At 39.0% G+C, this 19988-nt stretch overlaps 1 protein-coding gene across 1 annotated transcript in view; it reads left to right on the forward strand.

The window, feature by feature from the left end:
* Positions 1 to 18575, forward strand: part of LOC126191382 (cleavage stimulation factor subunit 1) — a 169946-nt gene extending 151371 nt beyond the window's left edge. Inside the window, exons 9-10 of the mRNA XM_049932234.1 lie at positions 2463 to 2594; positions 18376 to 18575. Coding sequence (XP_049788191.1) covers positions 2463 to 2594; positions 18376 to 18482 — 239 coding nt within the window. The 3' untranslated portion in view covers positions 18483 to 18575. The remainder of the gene's footprint in view (positions 1 to 2462; positions 2595 to 18375) is intronic.
* Positions 18576 to 19988: the final 1413 nt, after the last annotated feature.

The raw sequence follows: 19988 nt of genomic DNA on the forward strand, positions 1-19988 counted from the left end.
CAAAACAATGCTACTACTTTAAGTGTCTAATTTCCTAATCTAATTCCCTCAGCATCACCTGATTTAATTAGACTACATTCCATTATACTCGGTTTGCTTTTGTTGATGTTCATCTTATATACTCCTCTCAAGACTCTGTCCATTCCGTTCAACTGCTCTTCCAGGCCCTTTGCTGTTTCTGACAGAATTACAGTGTTGTCAGCAAACCTTAAAGTTTTTATTTCTTCTCCATGGATTTTAAGTGATGAAGTTACAATTTCCTTTGACAAGGAGTCAGTCGTTTGTGAGTGCGACGTCAATCAAGGCATCATTTCAGGTACCAAGGTAGAGTAGTGTCTTTAGTCATCACACTGGGAGAACTATGGTCGACCTTGAGGACACACCTCTAGTGCGAACACTAAATATTGCAGTGCACATCAAGATAATAATCCAGCATACATCCAAAACATCATCCAGCTCATTTTGCTGCCATTCCTACAGTGTCAGGGGGATTTGCTCTTCCAGTAGGATGTTACCTGTTCTCTACTGCTCACATTATCAGTTCATTCTCAAAGATGTTCGTCACCTCCTGGAAACAATACAATCATTTAACTTGTCTCCTTTAAGTTTGTGTGATACAGGCTACTACTGCATTACTGGCACTATCCATTAATCAGTTGCAAGAATGGGTAGCAACATACTCACCTGTTTATTGATCTCTGATAAGCCTTGGCCACTGTAAGGACAATACTGCATCACCGAGTAGCTGGAAGCAATGCAATGTTACATATGCTACATGGTGATGACCCTGTCAATTAAATCTTCTTGGCTTACCTGGCAACTGTGGAAGATTGTAATATTGGTCAAGTCTTCTGGTTCTTAAAGCAGCCAAAATAAATAGTACAGAGAGGGGCTAAATAATGTAGAAATTGTTATACTATGTCAACACTCATTTATTTGTTGTGACTAAGTAAATTTCATATGATTAATGACCATAAAAGTGAGCTGTAAGCTGTCAGTTCATGAAACAAAGATTACTGAGAAGAGTGATTATGTCAACATGGTTCTGCCACACAGATTTAGATGGAAGCTGTGTCCGAAGAAACATAACAAGTATTAGCTTTGGCCATTGTGTATCCAATTACACCGACAGTTGAGGCCCTTAGTCTTAGCCAGTTGACTTTCTAGCTAGTGTGGAAAGTATGGTCTGTAAGGAATACGAGCATGAAAGTAGCTTTTTATCCCAGTAACAATGAAGGCAGTAACTGTGATATGCTCCAGCTGTCACAATGTGAACTCATAGCTGATAAAATATACATTTTGGAAACAGACTTTCCAGACTTCGATAGTGCATAGTGGTAGGAGTGATTGTTTGAGAAAGGGGCTGTGACCCCAAACTGGTCGCAGAGAAAAAAAAGACAAAAATGTAGTATAACAATTGACTCTATTTCTAAAACAATGAATCAGGCTGTGTGCAGTGCTTGCCCCATCTAATGGTGGAGACCTAGGATGCCAACAGTGAATTATGCAGCAGTAAAAATGTTTCTCGACACAGGATGCCTTTGTCGTTCCCAGGTTGTGTCCTGGCAGAGAAATTATGCCGTGTCTTTCTCTCCAGATTGTATAACTTGGTATTCCAGAAAAGACTTCAGGATGCTAAATTTGCTGTCAAATCACTGTCTTGGCCTTTTGTTCACTTGGTCTGCCCTGTCATGTTGGACAATGGAAGTTGGTCAATTAATACTTACACTAAAATACAGCTCCTCAAATTAAATTTTACTCTGGGTCTGCCATTTTAATAATCTCTTTCAAAATTAAATATAATCACCATTTGATTTATAATATGAATGCCAGTAATGAGGCAGTCACATGGGGATTTGGCCAAGATAGAAGTGACATTGGGTTACTGCATGCAAGATACAGATATTGTTGTCCAAAATAAATCTGTACATAGGTATAAATATAATAGAGGGAAACATTCCACGTGGGAAAAATATATCTAAAAAGAAAGATGATGAGACTTACCAAACAAAAGCGCTGGCAGGTCGATAGACACACAAACAAACACAAACATACACACAAAATTCAAGCTTTCGCAACCAACGGTTGCCTCATCAGGAAAGATGAGGCAACCGTTGGTTGCGAAAGCTTGAATTTTGTGTGTATGTTTGTGTTTGTTTGTGTGTCTATCGACCTGCCAGCACTTCTGTTTGGTAAGTCTCATCATCTTTCTTTTTAGATACATTTTTATGTACATAGGTATATTACAATTATATAGTGTGCAGTCTGTATATTATGTAAATAAAATTTCTTTCATGTGGAAATGTTGTTTCGAGCATTTTTTTTTTCTCTTACACATTAATAAGATTATAGACTTGATATTTTTTAAAATTATTGGTATTAATTATGCTATTCACATATTGCTTCTTGTTTCTGTACATTCTTGTCAAGAATAATTAATTTGTCTATCATCTGTTTTATAGGAAAGCAAGAACATCGTGCACAGGCTGTTTTCAACCACACGGAAGACTATGTGCTCTTTCCTGATGAGGCCACAACATCGTTATGTGCGTGGAACTCTCGTAATGCTTCTCGCAAGCAGCTACTTTCATTAGGTCAGTTTCTCTCTTTCTTTCTCTTTTATTTTATTTTATTAATTAATTTATTTATTTATTTATTTATTTATTTATTTCTTTTTTTGCATTAATAGGGTTGGATTTATAGACCCACAAAGCGTGTGCTTATTCGTATTCTGGGTGTTCAATTTATCTAATGACCAGAGCTGTGCCCACTATGCACCTTTTTGGCCAGTGTCATTCAAATAGTGAAACAAACATCTTGAGTGTAAGAGTGAAGTCTGTGAAGGCAACAATGGCAAGACCAAATTATTCCAGACAACAATGATCCATACTTGCATACAGAGTCCTCTCATATTGTTTAGAGATTGTCTGAACAGAAATTTCCAGGCATTTCAATACCAATTTGTGATACAGTTCACAAATTGGTGAATAAATTTCATGAAACGGGAAGTGTTCGTGACAAGAAGTGTCAACAACAACATACTGTGCTCACAGAAGCTCATCTGATGACATTTCTTACCACCTGGAAAATTCTCCTAAAAGTCCCGGAACATGTCTCTCATAGCAAATGCAACAATTTCTTGCACCTGTGTACAAAGAGCTGATACATTACTGGGGCTAAGGCTCTGTAAACAGTAGTGTAAGAACTTATAAACATGGTGATCCCATGCACAGATTTTGGTTTTTTGAATGGGTTTTTAAACATGTGCAGGATTGTGAAATGGATCCTTACCTATTTTGTTTTCGGACGGACCTTGATCCCATTTAGACGGGTATATTAATCTGAAAACTGTCAACATTGGTGTGCTGATAGGCATATTCTGCTTCATGATGAACCCCTTGATTATCAGAAAATAGGAGTGTGGTGTGCAGTTAGTGGTGACAGTTCAATAGGCCCAATTTTTTTTAAAGAAATGCTCAACAGTGAAAGATATATCCGCAACATTTTCAACTGTTTTGTAATGAATTGAGTTTGCTTTGCATTTTTTAACATGGTTGTTACTTTGTACACAATTCACTGTGTATTCCATGACAGACTCATTAGCAACAATATCTGGCCCTGTTGGAGTCTCAATTTAACCCATGAGATTTCTGTTTATGAGGAGCACTAAAAGATGGAATGTACACAGCAAATCTGCACATGTTATAGGATCTCAAGAGTAATATCCACAAGTCAGTTAATCAAATTTCTCAAAGGGGATAACATCATATCATGAATTATTTTTTGAGTAGATGTCAGAAATGTGTGGAAAACAATGGCATTCTGTTCCAGCATCTCCTTGCATGACATGTGTGAGTACACAATTTATTTGCTTATATTGTAAGTTTACTGCTGTGTAGTGATACTGACTGGGCAAGTGTCCAATGCAAACTAGTTTTAAATTTCCAAAATCTGGGCATTTATATAAAAAAAGTACTTCTTAAAGTTTTTACTGCTACAGTGTATAATTTATCAATTCAAATAAGATAATGGGATGATACTCCTGATATTAGAAGTTAGTAAATGTTCACATTTAAACTTGCATATTTCATTCGTTGCCTTTATTACTAAGAAAGAAAGGAAAGAAGAGCGAAGCAAGTTTCTTTTTTACTAGTTCCAAATTCCTGCACCAAGGAAGAGCGCATGTTACTGACAGCTGCTTGTCATTTACTATGTCCTTTTTATCACTTCTCTCCCTCCCTCCCTCCCTCCCTCCCTCTGTGTAATGATAATGTAGTATAAAAATACATCATCCTTAGATCACTGCTTTGTAATGTAATACAATTAATAATCCATGTCAAATCTCTGAATATTACTGAAGGATGGTTATTGATAGCAAAATTATTACTGAATTTCGTAAACAGCTGGCAAATATGTCTAGATAATAAATATATTATTCAATGTTAAACTGATATCAGTGCGGGAGGGGGGGGGGGGGGTGCTTTGTTGTCAGTTGTAGTGATATTTGAGATAGACTATAGTTTTCTGTTCTGCTTCTTTCTTTATCTGCTTTCATATGACTGAACTAATGTCAAGATAAAATGACAACATTAACATAAAAAAGATTTCATACAAAAGAATTGATGCCAAAGACACTGGAATCATTCAGTTCTGATACTAGTCAATTCCTAGAGGATCTGCAATTCTTGGGCTTATGGAAATCGAACTGGAATGTGATTCATCCCTAATTAAAACCATTATGAATAAACTTTGTTAACTCTAATATTTTTGCAGTAGTATAGTATAAGTAAAAATACTACCTACTGGCTACCTACTTAACATATTGCATACCTGCTGCTGTGCCGTGGTTATTGTGGCAGTTCCTGCCGATTTTTGTAAGACGTGTGCGAAATGAGCGCGCCTTCCTTATTTGAATGTAGCTGCACTTATCAGTGTCTGATGCTGATGAAGCTTGGCAGACATGTTTGTGTGATGTTCTAATATTCTTGAAGGTTGTGATACCTCTGGAAACACAAGTCTTTATGAACAGAACTTCACAAAACTGGCAGTAGTATCTTGTTTCACTTCTTTTATGATGTGCTGCGCAGACTCTGCAAGGTTGTGCTGGATATTTCTTTTTTCCACTTCCCACAATGGTCCGAATAGTATGTTACCTGAGAATCAGCTAGGTGGATCCTTAGCAGGTACTCTTTTTGTGGTTTGGGTTGCTTCAGTTTCCCCCTCAGTTGCTGTGCCAACTTGTTGAGTACTTTTCCAGGCTCTTGCAACTTCATGTAGGAACATTTTATATTTTTTGTATATCTGGATTTGTATGTATTAAAAAAGCAGAGTTTATTAGATACAAAACTACTTCCTTTGTCCATTTATTGGTTTACTGGCGTTATCTCACAATATGAAAGATATTAGTCAGCTCTTTCCATGCCGTTCATAAATTTATTGTACATCACAATACCTTTTGGTTTCTGTGTGGTTTCCCCTTGTTGTATTTTTTTGTTTTTCTGTCACAATTATCTTTCCACACCTGCAGCAAAAAGTCACTTTGTCTTCGAGATTTGGCTTCTTTGTAGACACTGAGAGATACCTCTTTCGATTCTTATTGTACGATAAACTCTTGTTTTCCTTTCTATAATATGGCAATAGCTGTACTATTGTAATAAATGTCTTGATGAACATGGTACCACATGCCAAGGTGGGATGAAAGTATAGAGAGAATAGTTTCTTGAAGCATTTTCCTTCCCCAGTGTATATTTCTAGATTGAAGATATACCCACTTACACTTTCGCAAACCATATGGACAAGCAAACCATATCTGATAAATTTTCCAGGATTATATGTCTGGGAATGAAGCCACTTTCTCCATGGTATCATTGCTTTATCGAGAGAAAGCTCCTGTTCAGGTTTGTATACGGTCTGAAATTTATGTAGGAGGTGCTTTAGCTCAAGTTCAATTTTGTAGATATGTTTTCTGACCGCTCTGTAAGGAATTGCCATTGATGTGCCATGAGTTCCTTATCTGCTTAAATCAGTTATTGCTCATTAGATTGCCAAAAATCAGAGTATCTGTTAGAGAATCCGTTGACCAGTAGTCCTTCAAATAATCTTTTTTTATTTACCCCATCAAGATCATCATGCCCAGAAATTTTTTCAGTTCAACAGCAGTGATATCCATAAATTTGAGGGTCTTGGGAGATTTTTTGTAATGGTTTTTGTTCTGTTTGTAATACAGGTTTGATTGTGTCGACATCTGATCGAACAATTCGTTCCCTAAAAATAATTCCACATTGCTTATAATTCTATTGATCTCACTGGGAAGGATTTTTACACCTGGGATTCCTGTAAATGTTCCTAAAATAATGATCTTGTCCTTCTTTAGCCAACTTTCACTGTCAGAAGCTTCGTCATCTAAATTGTTCACAATTATCTCACTTTAGTTGATTATAGCCATGGTGTTTTCTTCTTCACTTCCACTACTACTATCAGTAACGTCATTTGAATCACTTGGAACATGAGAATGATTCTCTGCAAACAGCTCAGCAAGAATCTTGCTTTCCGTCAACTATTTTCGTGCAGTACCACACAAGGCAACAACTACAGTACAGACTATTTCACAATACTGATTGTTGGCGGCAAAATGAAAGATAAAAGTAAGTTCATACTGTTGTTTACTGCTCTTAACCATTCAGTTCATATACAACCTTTTGATAAATTGAAATAGTTAGTGGCATGAGCAATGGGTCTCAAAAAACACACGCGGAACGAAAAATGTAAATTTGCGTGATTCGTTCAAAGTAGCTGGACGTGGAAACATGTAAATTTATGTGAACCACACACCGTGTTTAATATAAACTATAATTTATTTCAAGAATTACTTTTAAACTTGAGTTTTGTTTTCTTTTTTTATTACATACTACCACAAGAATTGACCTTATTAAAAATCTATAGTTACATTTACAGACCAGTTTATTTCCCCTAATAACTCTTCCCTAACTCTCAAGCAGCTTTTTCAACTTGGTTACCAAACTACAACAGAAGCAGTGTTGCAAAACATCTTTTACAATACAAAATATCAGTTAAAAGTTGTTTTTTTTATATATAAGTGGTGCTTGTCAATTACTCTTTGAAATGCATAAATGCCCAGGCATTTATGAATTTTGGGCATATAGCCCAGGCATTTATATTGAACATTTGTCCCAACTTACAAATGCCCAGGCATTTTACATCACTGCTATCACTACTACTGTGGTAGTAGACAGGAGACACAGCATCTGCTTCACTTTACAACTGATGCTTACTGCTCATCTTCTGCTGTGCCGTGCATGCGGTCACAGTGACATAGATTTGAGAATGCTCAGTTGCCATGAACATGAAATTGACAGAGAAAGCTATTCTAACAATGGAAAACATAGGATGGAGTAATGACAATATTATGAAACGGATAGATTGCTACTCCCCCCCCATGAACCATGGACCTTGCCGTTGGTGGGGAGGCTTGCGTGCCTCAGCGATACAGATAGCCGTACCGTAGGTACAACCACAACGGAGGGGTATCTGTTGAGAGGCCAGACAAACGTGTTATTCCTGAAGAGGGGCAGCAGCCTTTTCAGTAGTTGCAAGGGCAACAGTCTGGATGATTGACTGATCTGGCCTTGTAACAATAACCAAAACGGCCTTGCTGTGCTGGTACTGCAAATGGCTGAAAGCAAGGGGAAACTACGGCCGTAGGTTTTCCCGAGGGCATGCAGCTTTACTGTATGATTAAATGATGATGGCGTCCTCTTGGGTAAAATATTCCAGAGGTAAAATAGTCCCCCATTCAGATCTCCGGGCGGGACTACTCAAGAGGACGTCATTATCAGGAGAAAGAAAACTGACGCTCTACGGATTGGAGCGTGGAATGTCAGATCCCTTAATCGGGCAGGTAGGTTAGAAAATTTAAAAAGGGAAATGGATAGGTTAAAGTTAGATATAGTGGGAATTAGTGAAGTTCGGTGGCAGGAGGAACAAGACTTTTGGTCAGGTGAATGCAGGGTTATAAATACAAAATCAAATAGGGGTAATGCAGGAGTAGGTTTAATAATGAATAAAAAAAATAGGAATGCAGGTAAGCTACTACAAACAGCATAGTGAACGCATTATTGTGGCCAAGATAGATACGAAGCCCACGCCTACCACAGTAGTACAAGTTTATATGCCGACTAGCTCCGCAGATGTCAAAGAGATTGATGAAATGTATGATGAGATAAAACAAATTATTCAGGTAGTGAAGGGAGACGAAAATTTAATAGTCATGGGTGACTGGAATTCGATAGTAGGAAAAGGGAGAGAAGGAAAAGTGGGAAGCCGCCTGGTAGAATTTTTCACAGAGCATAACTTAATCATAGCTAAACTTGGTTCAAGAATCATGAAAGAAGGTTGTATACATGGAAGAAGCCTGGAGATACTAGAAGGTATCAGATAGATTATATAATGGTAAGACAGAGATTTAGGAACCAGGTTTTAAATTGTAAGACATTTCCAGGGGCAGATGTGGACTCTGACCACAACTGTAGATTAAAACTGAAGAAACTGCAAAAAGGTGGGAATTTAAGGAGATGGGACCTGGATAAACTGACTAAACCAGAGGTTGTACAGAGTTTCAGGGAGAGCATAAGGGAACAATTGCAGGAATGGGGGAAAGAATTACAGTAGAAGAAGAATGGGTACCTTGAGGGATGAAGTAGTGAAGGCATCAGAGGATCAAGTAGGTAAAAAGACGAGGGCTAGTAGAAATCCTTGGGTAACAGAAGAAATATTGAATTTAATTGATGAAAGGAGAAAATATAAAAATGCAGTAAATGAAGCAGGAAAAAAGGAATACAAACATCTCAAAAATGAGATTGATAGGGAGTGCAAAATGGCTAAGCAGGGATGGCTAGAGGACAAATGTAAGGATGTAGAGGCTTATCTCGCTAGGGGTAAGATAGATATTGCCTACAGGAAAATTAAAGAGACCTTTGGAGAAAAGAGAACCACTTGTATGAATATCAAAAGCTCAGATGGAAACCCAGTTCTAAGCAAAGAAGGGAAAGCAGAAAGGTGGAAGGAGTATATAGAATATAGAGGGTCTATACAAGGGCGATGTACTTGAGGACAATATTATGGAAATGGAAGAGGATGTAGATGAAGATGAAATGGGAGATATGATACTGCGTGAAGAGTTTGACAGAGCACTGAAAGACCTAAGTCGAAACAAGGCCCCCGGAGTAGACAACATTCCATTGGAACTACTGACGGCCTTGGGAGAGCCAGTCCTGACAAAACTCTACCATCTGGTGAGCAAGATGTATGAAACAGGCGAAATACCCTCAGACTTCAAGAAGAATATAATAATTCCAACCCCAAAGAAAGCATGTGTTGACAGATGTGAAAATTACTGAACAATCAGTTTAATAAGCCACAGCTGCAAAATACTAACACGAATTCTTTACAGACGAATGGAAAAACTAGTAGAAGCCGACCTCGGGGAAGATCAGTTTGGATTCCGTAGAAATACTGGAACACGTGAGGCAATACTGACCTTACGACTTATCTTAGAAGAAAGATTAAGGAAAGGCAAACCTACATTTCTAGCATTTGTAGACTTAGAGAAAGCTTTTGACAATGTTGACTGGAATACTCTCTTTCAAATTCCAAAGGTGGCAGGGGTAAAATACAGGGAGCGAAAGGCTATTTACAATTTGTACAGAAACCAGATGGCAGTTATAAGAGTCGAGGGACATGAAAGGGAAGCAGTGGTTGGGAAGGGAGTGAGACAGGGTTGTAGCCTCTCCCCGATGTTATTCAATCTGTATATTGAGCAAGCAGTAACAGAAACAAAAGAAAAATTCGGAGTAGGTATTAAAATCCATGGAGAAGAAATAAAAACTTTGAGGTTCGCCGATGACATTGTAATTCTGTCAGAGACAGCAAAGGACTTGGAAGAGCAGTGGAACGGGATGGATGGTGTCTTGAAGGGAGGATATAAGATGAACATCAACAAAAGCAAAACAAGGATAATGGAATGTAGTCGAATTAAGTCGGGTGATGTTGAGGGTATTAGATTAGGAAATGAGACACTTAAAGTAGTAAAGGAGTTTTGCTATTTGGGGAGCAAATTAATTGATGATGGTCGAAGTAGAGAGGATATAAAATGTAGACTGGCAATGGCAAGGAAAGCGTTTCTGAAGAAGAGAAATTTGTTGACATCGAGTATAGATTTAAGTGTCAAGAAGTTAAACATGGACGGTAAATAGTTTGGACAAGAAGAGAATAGAAGCTTTCGAAATGTGGTGCTACAGAAGAATGCTGAAGATTAGATGGGTAGACCACCTAACTAATGAGTAAGTATTGAATAGGATTGGGGAGAAGAGAAGTTTGTGGCACAACTGGCACGGTTGGTAGGACATGTTCTGAGGCACCAAGGGATCACCAATTTAGTATTGGAGGGCAGCGTGGAGGGTAAAAATCGTAGGGGGAGACCAAGAGATGAATACACTAAGCAGATTCAGAAGGATGTAGGTTGCAGCAAGTACTGGGAGATGAAGAAGCTTGCACAGGATAGAGTAGCATGGAGAGCTGCATCAAACCAGTCTCAGGACTGAAGACCACAACAACAGATTGCTACTCACCTTAGTTCTTTTTGACAGCAATAAGATAAAAGCAAAAGTATATTGAAGTCAAATGCCTCCAATTGCCAGTTATGCTATAGTTTTATTCACACAACTGGTTTTGGCTTAGTTATGAGTCAATCTCAATTGTATTAAGTGTTTTTTGCTACAGCTGATGATGACAGACACTGTCTAAACTTATACACTTTGTTATACAAACAAATATTCCTCAGCACATAAACACTTAACACACTTCAGAATGACGCATTATTGATTTGAAACTGGTTATATCAATAAAACTATTACACAATTGACAAGTGGAGCATTTGATTTCCGTAAGTATGCAGTCAACAACTGCATAAGTACTCCAACCCTTCAAGGAGTGACAACACAAATGTTTCTCAGGATAAAGACAAAAGTATTGAGTCTTTCTACAAGTTGCTGTGATGGGATTGCAATAGCAACTACAGCAAAGCTGACTCACATGCACACACAGAGGAAATGTTCATTTAGTCTCTTACTTTTAAGGAGAAATAAGTTTCCTTCTCCAGTAGGAACAGGTTCTTTGAGGAAACTGTTTCTTGAATTTAGCCTTTGGGTAGCCTGTCAAATTCTTTATAGTATCGATGTGGAGTTCTGCATTCTCTCTTTCTAGGCAACTGCAGTGGCAAAAAACAATATTCTCCAGAAAATTGCTAAACCACAAGTCTAAACAGTTAAGCAGACTGCAGACTGGTGATAATACAGGGTGGAAAAAATAAAACTGGCCATGGAAATATTTACAACAAAACTGGTGCTGGATTGACCCTTGTTAATTAACATGACAGAAGACACTGGAAATGGCCACTGTTGATGTCGATGCAGCACTGTGCTTGGTTTATTAAACTGTTAGCCAGGCATAGCAGTTTTGCCTGGGGGTTAGCTGCAATCTCATTTCAAGTGTTCTGCTGTAGCTCATCCAGTGTGTGAGTACACTGGACACTTCAGTTTGCCTCACAGGCAAAAATCAGAGGGGGGGGGGGGGGGGGAGAGAGAGAGAGAGAGAGAGAGAGAGAGAGACCAGGCAGTTTAGGTGCCCAGGATATTGCACTGCCTCTGCTGACTGCCTTACCAAGCACCTCATGCACTTGTGACAAGGTTGTCAAAGCAATGTTGCTTGATGTTGCTGAAAATACCCATAAAGTTGATCGTCTTCTGTGAGTTGATCCACATATGAAGTAAGCAATTTGTGGATGTATCAGGTAGCATTACTAGATTGGTTAAAGAATCTGTCTTGTAGGCCCCTACCACCACGGCACAGCATGTCCCCAGGTTGCGGATAGGGAATACGGCCTTCAGATATGAAGGGTAGCTGCGAATACAAAAAAATAAGCAGTCACGGACAACCGGTAGGGAGCATGCGATGGCGTGATGAACCATCCCTGTTTCTTCTTCTCTTTCTATCAAATCTATCCATCAAGAATCAGCAACATTAATGGTCATGGGTCCTTTTGTAGACAGGGACAGATGGCGAAAATATGTTGCTGCGGTAATGGACTCTCGAGTCCGGTATGACCAGTGAGTAAGTAAGTAAGTAAGTAAGTTAAAGAATCATGTTATGATGCAGACACCAGTCATCGTGCACCAAACACCAATCTTAGGATTATGCAAGAGCTCTTCAAAGTATTGATGAACTTTTCTTATGCATAATGGTGCATGTTCTGTGAATTCACTTATCCTGATATGCAGAACCTGGCCTCATCCGTATCAATAAAAGGGTCCAAAAGTCCTGATTCCACTTCTCTCATAAACCACCAGCAGAACTCAACACACCAAAGGTCATCGGGTTGTTTTAACTCATTTCATACACAACAATAAATTTGTACGGATATGGATGCTTGTGGTTTTGATAACATTTCATTATGATTATCTGTTAATTCTCATTTGTACAGATAAACATCATTGAGATTTTGTCAATCTTTCTTCCAGGCTTTCCTTCACTCGAGCAATGTTTTCTGGTGTTTGAATTCTTTTCAGGTAGTTATGACTTTTATTCGCTGCAGAGCCCGTTTTGCACTATTTTGCCACTAAGTTTTATGTTGCAGACTTTTCTGGAGGTTTTGCCAAGACACTTCCAGTCTTAAACTCATGTACACACAGGTCTGCAGGTTGTTTACCATGAAATATACTTCACATAACACTTGACAAGAGACACAAGGTGTTTTATTGTGAGTAAAATTTTGTAGTTGATTCAACTGTTCACTAAACACATCTACTTCTCTCACTCACTCAAATGTGATAACACTGCAAAGTATTTGTGGCATAGCATGTGGGAAATGCACATGTGTAGACACAAGACAGCAACTACTTGGAGAGACACAAGACAGCAACCACTTGGAGTGTCGAAATCATGGTTTCCAACATTTTCTGGGTTGAGCAACTTGCTGTTCATTAACAAGGATTAATTGTGCATCGGTCTTGTAAATATTTTCCATACCAGCTATATTTTTCCCACCCTGTATTTGAAGAAGTTACAGCAAAAGCCTTGTCTGCTGGCCCTGTCAGGCTATTCAATACTGACTGGCCGCCTTGTCATCCTCTGCCACTGGTGTCATTCAGATGCGATTTGAGAGGCAGTCAGCACACTGCCCTCCCTACCATTGTCATTTTCTCAGACCTTTGGAGCTGCTATTTCTGAAATGAGTAGCTCCTCGGTTGGCATCCTGAGGCTGAGTGCACCCTGTTCCAGCCCTCCCACCAAGGAAAAATCACTGGCAGTACTGTGAATCAAAGCAGGGTCCACCACACAGCAGTCAGACATACTGACCACTTTGCTGCAAAGGTGGATGTATGAAGAAGCTACACTTTTGAAAATTCATGACCTTATATCTGTCAGTGAGGGAAACAAAAATTGAAAAGTTTACAAAATTTATTTTCTAAATCACGTGGTACCTGTATGATGGTGATCTGCAACTCAGTGGTTTCAATGTGACCACTTTATTGTTCACTCTTATCAGTAATGATAATTCCTCTCTGCATCAGCCAATCACATATAGACAGATAAACAATTACTGTACAGAATACCAGTATCTCCTCTTGCCATCTCGCTTGCTCATTGCTTTTTTGTCTACATACATCAAAAAAAGTTTTGCGTCATCCCAGTTCCCAGAACTCCCGAAGATAGACATTGACAGTGGATATTTTATCACAGACACAGTCCCTTTGACTGTTCAGAGATGTCACTAAATCTGCCAAAAGATGTAAGCACCATGCATGAGCAGCACCTATTAGACAGCTGACCAGTTCCAGTCATTGCACCAAGGAGGAGGTACACGGCTCGTGTTGTTTGTAGTTCAACTGTGCCTAGACTGTTAATGCCGCAGTTCGACTGCGTCCGCATTGTTACTTTGTGCCAGGAAGTGTCCAGGTGTTTCGGAATGAACCAAAGCTATGTTGTTTGGACATGGAGGAGATACAGAGAGACATGAACTGTCAGTGACATGCCTCGCTCAGGCCGCACAAGGAATACTACTGCAGTGGATGACCGCTACCTACGGATTATGGCTTGGAGGAACCCTGACAGCAATACCACCATCTTGAATAATGCTTTTTGTATAGCTACAGGACGTAGTGTTACTACTCAAACTGTGCGCAATAGGGTACATGATGCGCAACTTCACTCCCGACTTCCAAGGCAGGGCCCATCTTTGCAACCATAACACCAAGCAGTGCAGTACAGATGAGCCCAACAACATGCCAAATGGACCACTCAGAATTGGCATCACATTCTCTTCACATTTATGAGTGTTGCATATGCCTTCAACCAGACAATTGTCGGAGACATGTTTGGAGGCAACCCAGTCAGGCTGAACGCCTTAGGCACACTGTCCAGCGAGTGCAGTAAGGTGGAGGTTCCCTGATGTTTTGGGGTGGCATTATGTTGGGCTGAAGTACGCTGCTGATAGTCATGGAAGGTGCCTAACAGCTGTACAATACGTGAATGCCATACTCCGACCGATAGTGCAACCATATCGGCAGCATATTGGCAAGGCATTCGTCTTCATGGATGACAATTTGCGTCTCCATCGTGCCCATCTTGTGAATGACTTCCTTCAGGATAACGGCATTGTTCAACTAGAGTGGCGAGCATGTTCACCAGGCGTGAACACTATTGAACATGCCTGTGATAGATTTAAAATGGCTGTTTACGGACAATGTGACCAACCAACCACTCTGTGGGATCTATGCCGAATTGCTGTTGAGGATTGGGACAATCTGGACCTACAGTGCCTTGATGGACTTGTGGATACTGTGCCACGATGAATACAGGCATGCATCAATGCAAGAGGACATGCTACATTGCACACCTTCCATTATGGTCTCATGCTCTATACTCTATGTTTATGTGATTTTTCTAAAAAGAATTGCATTTCACAAGCCTCCATCTTAACAGTTATTTTTTGACAACTCATTTGTTTAAAAGCCTCACGTATCACCTAAGTTGTTTAACTCTCATTTCCCATTTTAAAAAGTCTTTTACTAATCTCCTGTGAGTGGCAACCATAAATTTTGATGATCATTTTTGTAATCTGCAGAAAAGTTCAGTTCCAGTACATTTCTTCATTTAAAATACAACAAAACTTCTCATATTAGTGGCATCAGTTGGAATCTGTCATAATAGCTGAAAATATCTTAGACGTAAAAGAACTGTATGTATGAAATGTGAATTCAAACAATTGAGGTTTGGTTACAATGTTAATATTGTAAGCATTCCATGACTATGTAAATTTTAGACATTGTGCATTGTACTGTAATTGAAATCACAGTGTCAGTTGACTTCAAGCAGGTATTTTTTGCATCTTGAGAGATTTTCATTGTTGTAAATAAATATAACACACACATCCATTTACTCAGCTGCTGTGATTTATCTTCATTCATAGTGCACAAGAGCATGCTGTATTATCAGAGGTACAAATAAAAAAAGAGAATATGACAGATCCTTTAAAGTCAGTTAATATGTTCAACAGTTTGGATCCACTTTTTCCCCAAAACTATTACCTAAGCACAAGCATCTACACCCCTAAACCCCCCCCCCCCCCCCACACACACACACACTCTTTTTTTATTCTTTGGAACATACTTAAAAAAAGGTTAAAAGCTCTGTCCGCTGTGCTTGAGAACCGTAATTTAGGATGTAATAGCCTTCCCCCCCCCCCCCCCCCCCCCCCCCCCCCCCCCCCCCCCACTGAAATTGTATTTGGTGTGAGTGTTGTTAATATCCCTGTTTGGCAATTTTTGTGTGTTTTCCCCAAAATGTCAGAATGGTTTATTTGAAAAGTATATAACCAATTTTCTTGCTTATCCTTGTCCAATTTCTTCTTGCCAGTTGGACTTTCAAAATGTAATTTTCCATTCTTCATTGAGGTACACAGCATATTGTATACCATTCAGCAGTCATGTTATGTAATGTATTTAGAAGAAAGGTAGTCAGTTTTTTGGTCCTCATTGAGATGAGTGATTGTTTCCTTCTCACAGCTATAAGTCTTTTTCACCCTTGTTTGCAGTAACATCCAGCAGGTGACTCTTATTTGGTTTGGTTTCAAGTCTTGTCGCCACCTTTTGTATGTTCCATTAGTGCCCTGCATTGAATGTGACTTCTTGCAGCCCAGTCAGTGAATGCAGATAATCACTGAATGTTTGTGCATGGTTGTTGTTGTTCCAGTAGTTAGCATCTTTGCAGTTGTTACAGTTGTTACATGCAGGTTTGTTTGCAATATTTTTCCTTGACATCCTTAATGTTTTCTTGTGGGAGACATTAAGTGCTTATATTGTCATCAGGATGCAGCCTTGCTGTTCTTGGCACTCTAAACCAATTTCTTTCTTCAAAAACAAAGGGCAGTGGCTCTTTTCTACATTAAGATCTAGACATCTAGGGATACTGCACCATTGCTAAGTGTAAAATGTGGCGAGGAAATAATAAATAGAATGGCAACAAAATTTTTAGGTGTCCATATTAATGATAATTTAAACTAGAAAAAACACATTTTGGAACTCCTAAAACAACTTAGTTCATCCACATTTGCAGTTAGAATAGTTATAAATCTTGGGGAGAGGCAGACAGTAAGTTGATGTATTTTGCATATTTTGATTCAGTGATGTTGTATGGAATAATGTTCTGGGTAATTATTCTTAAGAAAGGAAGTCTTGATGGCTCAAAAATGAGCTGTAAGAAAAACGTGTGGTGCTCACCTGCGATCATCTTGTAAATGTCTGTTTAAGGTGTTGGGCTTCCTAACTACTGCTTCACAGCATATTTATTCCCTCGTGTGGTTTGTTGTAAATAATTCATTGTAGTTCAAAAGGAACAGTGATGCACATAATTTCAATATGGTATAAAAATGACATTCATTACTCCATATTAAAGCTGTCTTTAGTACAAAAGAGGGGGCACAATGCTGCAACTAAAATTCTTGGTAACTTGGCAAGTGGTGTAAAATGTCTGACAGACACAAAAGTAAAATTTGAAAAACAAACTGAGAAAGTTTCTCCTTGACTACTTCTTTTATTCCATAGAAGAATTTCTGTTATCATAATGCGTAAAACGTGGTTGGGGTAGGAATCACTAACTCATGTGTACATTTAAAAAACAAAAAGAAAAAAGAAAAGAAAAAAAACACTTAAAAATGTTCAGCATGTAGCAATATTTACAAATTGATTTGGAGTGTGAGTGTAAAATGATTCGTTTCACATAATTATGTTTTATTGTGCAAATGATCTGTTGTTGTCGTTGTTGTTGTGGTCTTCAGTCCTGAGACTGGTTTGATGCAGCTCTCCATGCTACTCTATCCTGTGCAAGCTTCTTCATCTCCCAGTATCTACTGCAACCTACATCCTTCTGAATCTGCTTAGTGTATTCATCTCTTGGTCTCCCTCTACGATTTTTACCCTCCACACTGCCCTCCAATGCTAAATTTGTGATCCCTTGATGCCTCAAAACATGTCCTACCAACCGATCCCTTCTTCTAGTCAAGTTGTGCCACAAACTTCTCTTCTCCCCAATCCTATTCAATACCTCCTCATTAGTTACGTGATCTACCCACCTTATCTTCAGCATTCTATGGAACACGAAACAATAGTCATGCAAAATCAAGCGATGATAGATCCATCTTGCAAATGCCAGCGGAGCAGCCCAAGTCATTGTTATAGTAGTATCTCACATGATGATAAACTCTTTTTCATATTCCAAAAATGCTATTTTTACTGGCATGCTGTCTAATTATTATTTTTTATGAATAAGGAGATACAGAGCTCATAACAATGTGTAAAAATCTTAATAATGCACCTCAGTAATTGGCAACAAATACAATTATTTTACCTCCTTCAGGAAAAAGTGGTAAGAGTAGTAAAAAATATACTTTAGGTACATCTGTCAACACTATTAAAAGCATTTAGCTTGTTCTCTGCATCTTGTTTACTAAGACTCACATAGTCTGAAAATGAGCTTGATCAGTTTGAAATCCCAATATGAACAGTAAAATAAATAAATAATTAAAAAACTGAAGCTGATTGGTAACTGTTTTAAGCCATCACATATTAAACGATCAGTATTCTTTTCAAACTGTTCTGGATTTAATGAGATGTTTTGTGGGATGTAAAGGAGGCAGAATGGTAATTTTGAGCAGGTAATTTTTGATGCAGCTTTGTGTGGTGAACTGTGAATTGACGTTTCTTATGTATTGCTTTTCTTCTGTAGTGTCATTATTTGTTACAGGTCACAATGGGCCAGTGCGGTTAATAGCACATTCCCCTACAGCACCAGCATTTCTCACTTGTTCTGATGACTTCCGTGCTCGCTTTTGGTTCCGACGTATGCACTGATGAGCTGTGGTTGTGTGTAGCCTTATTTTTATACTCTCCCATAAATCAGTGTGTTTGTACATGTGATGTATGCTAGTAAAGTTGTTACTCATATTTAAAGATATTGTGATTTGTGAAACACCATTGATGTTAATGATTGAGTGGAGATCCTGTTACTGTTGTAAATTACTTCTTTCATTGGGTGCATTTTAATTTTTGATAATACATTAAGAGACAAACAACAAAACTGTGGTTTTATATATGTTGGATGAAGAGTCGAAAAAATTTACAGCAACAGTAACAATTGGCCATTCGCCATATTCAATGACTTTGTTATATCTCAGCAGACTACTACTGTAGTGCTACAATAACACAAGGTAAAGTATAAGCATAAATACAAGCATATTTCCAGAGGAATGTTAAGAATTATTATATATCTTTTGGACAGTCATTTTCCAGCCACAAAACTAAGCAATGATAGTGGGGGCTCAAGAGGATGTACTAAGTAACTTGATTAATATTAAAAGCATCATGTTTATAGTTCGTCATTTTATCCTTTAGTGAACTTCAAGTCCATTAAGGATTGTTGGCAAATAATGCAACCAGCCAGAAATTGGTTGTATTATTCATGTACAGTCAAGATTTACGTTTTACAACCTGAGTGTTTTCAACAATGTATCTCATATTGGCAGTTTAACAGTTTGTCTGTGGGTGAACGGTTACTGATCAGAATGAGATTTTCACTCTGAAGCAGAGTGTGCGCCGATATGAAACTTCGTGGCAGATTAAAACTGTGTGCTGGACCAAGACTTGAACTCGGGACCTTTGCCTTTCGCAGGCAAGTGCTCTACCATCTGAGCTACCCAAGCTTGACTCACGCCCTGTCCTCACAGCTTTACTTCTGTCAGTACCTCATCTCCTATCTTCTAAACTTCACAGAAGCTCTCCTGCGAACCTTGCAGAACTAACACTCCTGGAAGAAAGGATATTGCAGAGATATCTCACTCTGGAAACATCCCCCAGGCTGTGGCTAGGCCATGTCTCCGCAATATCCTTTCTTCCAGGAGTGCTAGTTCTACACTGTTCGCAGGAGAGCTTCTGTGAAGTTTGGAAAGTAGGAAATGAGCTACTGGCAGAAGTAAAGCTGTGAGGATGGGACATGAGTTGTGCTTGCGTAGCTCAGATGGTAGAACACTTGCCCGCGAAAGGCAAAGGTCCCGAGTTCGAGTCTCAGTCCGGCACACAGTTTTAATCTACCAGGAAGTTTCATATCAGCGCACACTCTGCTGCAGAGTGAAAAATCTCATTCTGGAAACATCCCCCCAAGCTGTGGCTAAGCCATGTCTCTGCCATATCCTTTCTTCCAGGAGTGCTAGTTCTGCAAAGTTCGCAGGAGAGCTTCTGTGAAGTTTGGAAAGTAGCGGACAAGGTACTGGTGGAAATAAATCTGTGAGGACGGGGTGTGTGTCGTGCTTGGGTAGCTCAGATGGTAGAGCACTTGCCCGTGAAAGGCAAAGGTCCCGAGTT

This window comes from Schistocerca cancellata, chromosome 6 (assembly GCF_023864275.1).
Source record: "Schistocerca cancellata isolate TAMUIC-IGC-003103 chromosome 6, iqSchCanc2.1, whole genome shotgun sequence".
Lineage (NCBI taxonomy): Eukaryota > Metazoa > Arthropoda > Insecta > Orthoptera > Acrididae > Schistocerca > Schistocerca cancellata.